The 7,126-nt window shown below is 52.2% G+C and overlaps 1 protein-coding gene across 1 annotated transcript in view; it reads right to left on the reverse strand.

Moving 5' to 3' along the window:
- Positions 1–5,334: 5,334 nt before the first annotated feature.
- The window catches only part of ACTR1B (ARP1 actin-related protein 1 homolog B, centractin beta (yeast)), a 22,517-nt gene continuing 20,725 nt past the window's right edge, over positions 5,335–7,126 (reverse strand). The window contains exons 10-12 of the mRNA XM_011956650.1: positions 6,822–6,883; positions 6,528–6,568; positions 5,335–6,336 (exon numbers count right to left, since the gene is read on the reverse strand). Of these exons, the coding sequence (XP_011812040.1) occupies positions 6,234–6,336; positions 6,528–6,568; positions 6,822–6,883 (206 nt within the window). The 3' untranslated portion in view covers positions 5,335–6,233. The remainder of the gene's footprint in view (positions 6,337–6,527; positions 6,569–6,821; positions 6,884–7,126) is intronic.

Here is a 7,126-nt window from a genome sequence, read left to right on the forward strand (position 1 = left end):
AGGCATGAGCCACCACGCCCAGCCTCTTTGAGCATTTCTTTTTATTTTCTAGAATAAAATGTTCCAGGCTCATCTTCCAGGCTGTGAATAAACCCGTGAGGAAGTTGCTATTATTACCATCCCCATAATAGATACGGGGAAGCCTGGGGACAGCTCTGGAATACACAGCTAGCAATTTCTTGTGGCAAGATTGTGAACCCAGACCATAGCTCCAGACCCTGAGCTCTTTTTCCCCCACCCCAACTTTTAAATTTTTATTTATTTTTGAAACAGGGTTTCTGTCGCCCAGGCTGGAGTGCAGTGGTGTGTTCATAGCTCACTGCAACCTTGAAATTCTGGGCTCAAGCAATCCTGCTGCCTCAGCCTCCCAAAGTGCTGGGATTACAGGCATGCACCACCACACCCAGCCCAATTTTCCATTTTAAAATAATTTTAGACTTAGAGAAAAATTGCAAAAAAATAGTACAGAGTTCCTACTCACCCTTCACTCAGTTTTCCTTAACGTTAACATCTGGCACTACCATAGCATAATGATTGAAACCAGGAAATTAACGCTGAGGCAGTACTATGGACTAACCAGCAGACCTTATCGGGATTTTGCTGGCTTTCCTGGTAAGGTCTTTTTCCCAACCCCAGGATCTCACATTGCACTTGGTCTTTCCTTGTCCCCATGACCTGCCACTTGTGAACAAGACAACTCTCTATTCATTTGTAGACTGCCCTCACTTTGGGTTTGCCTGCTGCTTGCTCCTGGTTAGATTGAGGTGTTGCGAGAATACCACAGGCAAAATCAGGCCCCTCTTAGTGCATCATCAAGAGACAATGACTTGGCAAAATCAGGCCCCTCTTAGTGCATCATCAAGAGACAATGACTTATGGCCAGGCTCAGTGGCTCATGCCTGTAATCCCAGCACTTTGGGAGGCTGAGTCAGGCAGATTACTTAAGGTCAGGAGTTCGAGACCAGCCTGGCCAACATGGTGAAACCCCGTCTCTACTAAAAATACAAAAATTAGCCGGGTTCGGTGGCGAGCGCCTGTAATCCCGGATACTCGGGAGGCTGAGGCAGGAGGACCGCTTGAACCCAGGAGGTGGAGGTTGCAGTGAGCTGAGATCTCACCACTGCGCTCCAGTCTGGGCAATAGAGAGTCCATCTCAAAAAAGCAAAGAAAAAAGAGACAATGACTTATGGCCAGGCTCAGTGGCTCATGCCTGTAATCCCAGCACTTTTGGAGGCTGAGTCAGGCAGATTACTTAAGGTCAGGAGTTCGAGACCAGCCTGGCCAACATGGTGAAACCCCGTCTCTACTAAAAATACAAAAATTAGCCGGGTTCGGTGGCGAGCGCCTGTAATCCCGGATACTCGGGAGGCTGAGGCAGGAGGACTGCTTGAACCCAGGAGGTGGAGGTTGCAGTGAGCTGAGATCTCACCACTGTGCTCCAGTCTGGGCAATAGAGAGTCTATCTCAAAAAAGCAAAGAAAAAAGAGACAATGACTTATGGCCAGGCTCAGTGGCTCATGCCTGTAATCCCAGTGCTTTGGGAGGCTGAGGCAGGCGGTATACTTGAAGCCAGGAGTTCAAGACTCACCAGGGGAATACAGTGAGACCCCCCTCTCTACAAAAAAATAAGAACTAGTGGGGTGTGGTGGTGCATGCCTGTAGCCCCAGCAACTTGGAGGCTGAGGCAGGAGGATCCCTCGAGCCCAGGAGATGGAGGCTGCAGTGAGCCGTGATCATGCCACCACATTCCACACCAGCCTCCTCAACAGAGTGAGATCCTGTCTCTAAAAACAAACCAAAAGAGACAATGACTTATTACTGGAGATGTATACTCTGATTATTTGGTTAAGGTAGTATCAACGTTTCTCCACGATAAAGTTACTATTTCTCCTTTTGTAATTAATAAGTATCTTGTACAGGGATAGAGACAACACAAATGTCTTTACTTTTGCCCGCTGATTTTTGTCTCCAATCTTACCTGCAACAATGATCACTGTGGTGTTTCCTCAATGGTGACTTTCTTTTTCCACAATTCCTTTGACATCAACTGGAGTTCTACCATAAGTGAGAGCCGTCCCTTCTTCCCCATGTATATATTTATTCAGTTACTTATTTGCATGAGTATGACTCACATATTTTATGCCATGGCTTATCATCCGTTACAGATTTGAGCATTGGGTGCTCCTTCTAATTGGTTCTTGTGTCCTTTAGACAAGCCCTTCCCTTTTTCACTTCCTTACTTTATGGTACCACAGAATATTCCAAGCTCACCTATTATTTTCCCTGTTCCAGGGAATTGTCCCGGGGAAATGTAATGTCCCCTACTAGGAGGACCAAACCTTTGCTCTTGGGTGGAAGTGGCTTCTATCTGAGCTTAGCTTAGAAAATGGAGCCCATCGGCCGGGTGCGGTGGCTCACGCCTGTAATCCCAGCACTTTGGGAGGCCAAGGTGGGTGGATCACGAGGTCAGGAGATCGAGACCATCCTGGCTAACACGGTGAAACCCCGTCTCTACTAAAAATACAAAAATTAGCCGGGTTCGGTGGCGAGCGCCTGTAATCCCGGATACTCGGGAGGCTGAGGCAGGAGGACCGCTTGAACCCAGGAGGTGGAGGTTGCAGTGAGCTGAGATCTCACCACTGCGCTCCAGTCTGGGCAATAGAGAGTCCATCTCAAAAAAGCAAAGAAAAAAGAGACAATGACTTATGGCCAGGCTCAGTGGCTCATGCCTGTAATCCCAGCACTTTTGGAGGCTGAGTCAGGCAGATTACTTAAGGTCAGGAGTTCGAGACCAGCCTGGCCAACATGGTGAAACCCCGTCTCTACTAAAAATACAAAAATTAGCCGGGTTCGGTGGCGAGCGCCTGTAATCCCGGATACTCGGGAGGCTGAGGCAGGAGAATGGCGTGAACCTGGGAAGCGGAGCTTGCAGTGAGCTGAGATGGCGCCACTGCACTCCAGCCTGGGCGACAGAGCGAGACTTGGTCTCAAAAAAAAAAAAAAAAAAAAAAAAAAGGAAAATGGAGCCCATCTTCCCTCACCAAGAAAGAACATAGGTCTCACACTAGTGGTATTAAACTATTTACAAGTACATAATAAAGAACGTTTTCCTAGCATGGTATTTAGAAACCAAGATCTGGACACTGTATGTGCTCATAGCTATTGTAGTGTCACTGCTTCCAGACCTTCCCAGCAGACAGGGCTAGGAAATGCATGTATATGTTCTAATGCTGGCTCTCACACACAGATGTGTTTATTTCAGTATCTATCTGTATGTATATTAAAGCCATGAGTTCATACTACTTCCAACTCTAACCCCACACAGGCTTCATTCCAGCTGTACTACCTTCCTCCTCTGTAGCTTTTTCCAACAGTGAGAAAAGCTGGCAGAGTCTGAGCACTTTAACCTGCCAGAAGAGGGGGTACAGAGGATGGCACCTGGCCTTAAAGGACAAGATTTTGACAGGCACAAGCGAAGGTCATTCCCATGGAGAGAACAGCATGCCTGGAGGCTAGCAGGCCAAGGATATGAGGGGTAAGCCTAAAACAGGGAAGGAACAGGTCTCAAGGGGCCTGAGTCAAATGAAGGTGGTTTTACCAACATCACATCAATTGCTTCACATCACCAGGCAGTGGAGAACCACTTGACACTTTGGAGTAGGAGGTGTCAGAACCAAGATTATCTGGGCTTTAGGTCCAGGAGCAAATAGATTGGGTGGCCAGGGAACGGAGCTGTGGTCATAAGCTACGGTGGCAGTGGCTGTACTGGAAAAGAAGAGACCGATGGGAAAGGTACCACAGAAGAACCACACCACCTGGTGACTGACAGTGTGGGAGAGACAGGCAAGGCGTCGACGGATAAGGCTCCAACCTGGGAGGCGGCGAACCAGTGGTGCCATGAACAGAGCCCTGTGGGAAGAACTGGTCTGGAGGGCACCCTAACATGGAGTTCTCTGTGCAAATTCTGTTCTGAGGGCCAGTGCAAGCATAACTGCCCTGTGACCACAAAGCCTCACAAACAGCCTTGGCTCTCTCCACTCCTACCTCATCTCCTCGGTCCTGGGCCCTCCCTTGGCCCCCACAAACCCCAACTGACTACAACACACTGCTCTGGTCACTATCCTTTTATGGCTGGCCACCCATCTCCTAGGACACAGCTAACAATCCTCCACGTTCCAGCTTAACCCACCTTTTTGGTTCATCTCACACAATGGCCACAGACCAGTGACCCTTCCCTGCTGACTGGGCATTGGGTCTCTGCCTTCCTCTCCAGCCCCACTGGTCCCAGGGCCCCCCTTTTTTTTTTTTTGGAGATGGAGTCCTGCTCTGTCACCCAGGCTCACTGCAAGCTCCACCTCCAGGGTTCATGCCATTCTCCTGCCTCAGCCTCCCATGTAGCTGGGACTACAGGTGCCTGCCTCCATGCCCAGCTAATTTTTTTATTTTTTAGTAGAGATGGGATTTCAATGTGTTACAAGGATGGTCTCAATCTCCTGACCTTGTGATCCACCTGCCTTGGCCTCCCAAAGTGCTGGGATTACAGGCGTGAGCCACCGTGCCCGGCCAGTCCCAGGTGCTTCTTTGGGCTCTCACATCTGCTTAGAATGCCCGCCCCCTCCCTGGCTAACCTCTGGGCCCTTGCAAGTCGGCCTGCCCCACCTGTTGGACTAGACGCCTATCGCCTCGGCTCCGCCAACCCAGCATTAAAATGGCCCATCTGTCTTACTCCCCTGACCTGTATATTTGTTAGGGCAAGGATATAACTTGTTGACCATTGGCCCCAAAGCCACGGTACCATCCTGGACACACTATAGACGCTTAAACACTTAAGGAAGTAAAGAGTAGACATTCTCCAAACTAATTCCTCACTGCTCCTTCTACCCTTCCTCTCCCTGCTCTTCGGCCTCTTCCTCTAGGGCCTGGCTAAGCTCACAGCCTCCCTGCCTCTCCCTGCCTTCCCCATCCTGACTTGTCTGAACACATGAGCTTGCATCATTGCTGGTGTCCACCAGCCTTAGCCCTGGCTGAATGCGGTGAGCAGAGGTGCTCAAACAGGCCTGTCTAAGGTCCAGGGGCAAGGAAGGCAGCCTGGTTCTGCTTCCCCTGGTGGACCATAGCAGGGGAGGTAACAGGTGAGGGAATTATGCTCCAGGGTGAGAGCCCGGCCTCCTGAGGCCTCTCGTGCCACGTTGCCCGGCCAACCACTGAAACCCTCATGCTGCTGAGCTAGAGCCAGTGCCATGCTGCATTCGCTCGGGTCCTTTCTCTGAAAGTCCCCATGGATGGAAGAGCAAACAACAGCACAGCCAGCCACAAGAAAACAGAGCCACACACTGGGCCTTGTCCATAATTATTACTACAATGATTTACAAAAGTTTTTTTTCAGGCAACTGTGTTAAATTATTGTACATATCTGACAGAGGGAGGTGGGGCCCTGGCCACAGCAAAAGTGACGACCTCTTTCTTGGGTGAGGTGAGAGAAGAAAATGTCCCCCACCCCCTTTTAGGTCTGACTCCTTATTACGTGGCTTCCCTTCAATAAATGACGAGCATCAACCCTTTCCCGCCCAGGGTGCCAAGGGTAGAGGGAGGAGGAAGTCGATGAAGCGCTCTGAGGGGACAGTGCAGCAGCTCCGGCCACCTTGCAACCTCTGCCCTGGCTCCGAAGGGCCTGACCCTGGGCTGCACCCCCTTGCTGGGGATGGAAGACCATTCAGTACTGAGCCTTCCACCAGGGCATCTACCCAGGAAGACAGGACAGAGGGTGGAAGGGGCTGTGCCACCCTGTCAGGTCACGAACAGGAGGCGGCAATGGACGTGCTGACACACCAGCGGGAGCTGCTGGACGCCCCTCCAGCCCAGTCCCCAAACTGGCTACACAGGCATCCAGGCATTCTGGCCCTGGAGCTCGGGGAGACAGCCCTGAGAGTCAGAGCAGAGAACCACAGGCCTAGCTGGCCCTGCCAGGGGGATACCCAGAACAGCCCGACATGGCGCTCAATTCCCACGCGCCAGCTCAAGGCTCCTGTCCATGCAGCTCAATGTTACTCCTACGTGCGTGTCGTGTGCGTGTAGAGGGGAAGGCTGCAGGGGGGCACTGTTGTGCCGCCCACCCAGGGGTTCAGGGCATGCAGGGGACCCTAAGCCAAGTATGCGAGCCCAGACCAAAAAGGGTTAAAGGCTCTGGCTGCCCTCCCTCCCCCTCTCCCAAGGTGCCCCGCCCTCCTTGGGCACTAGAAGGTTTTGCGATGAATAGCACGGGAGCCATCCTCTTCATACTCCTTTTTGGACACCCACATCTTCTTAAAAGTGTCCAGCGAAGCCAGGATGGAGCCGCTGTGGGGATGGAGGGATAGTGTTGCTGGGGACCTGTTGGGGAGCCAACCACCTTCCTGGGCGCTCAGAGTTCCGTTTCCCTAATTTGGGAGGGAAATCCACCCACCTCCACCTGGCCTGGGCCAACCCCGGGAGGAGCATCCAGGGTAAAGTGGTCTCTTCCCAGAGCCCTCCCTTGAGCCCCGCCTCACCCAATCCACGTGGAGTACAGCCGTTCCTGCGGGGCTGAGATCTAGAGGGAGGAAGTGGCCACATAACTGTGGGTCCCCACCCAGAAGCCATCCTCCCAGCCTTGGGGTCACCTCCCCAGGTCCTGAAGCCTGACAGCAATGCCATCAGCTGGGGAGTGGTAGCAGTGGCTTTGGGAGGAGCAGGGCTGGGTGGACGCGAGCCAGTGAGCAGGTCTGGAGGCAGCATCCACCCTTCCTCCCCATGCCGAGGCTGCCAGCGCCCTAGCGCTGCAGGGGGAGTCTCTGTAACCTCACCTTGATTTTGACATCCTTTGGAGCAAGCTTCTTCACTTCACTAAGTAATCGGTCTCCGAAGCCTGTGAACACAAAGCTGGCTGAGCCTGGGGTCTATACCCAGCCTCCTCGCTGCTAGCTCCCACACCCAACCGTCAGGGCCCCCAGCTACTGCTGGCCTTCTTTTTTTTTTTTTTGAGATGGAGTCTCGCTCTGTCACCCAGGCTGGAGTGCAGTGGCCGGATCTCAGCTCACTGCCAGCTCCACCTCCCGGGTTTACGCCATTCTCCTGCCTCAGCCTCCTGAGTAGCTGGGACTACAGGCGC

Source organism: Colobus angolensis, unplaced genomic scaffold (genome assembly GCF_000951035.1).
Source record: "Colobus angolensis palliatus isolate OR3802 unplaced genomic scaffold, Cang.pa_1.0 Scaffold42, whole genome shotgun sequence".
Taxonomy (NCBI): Eukaryota; Metazoa; Chordata; class Mammalia; order Primates; family Cercopithecidae; genus Colobus; species Colobus angolensis.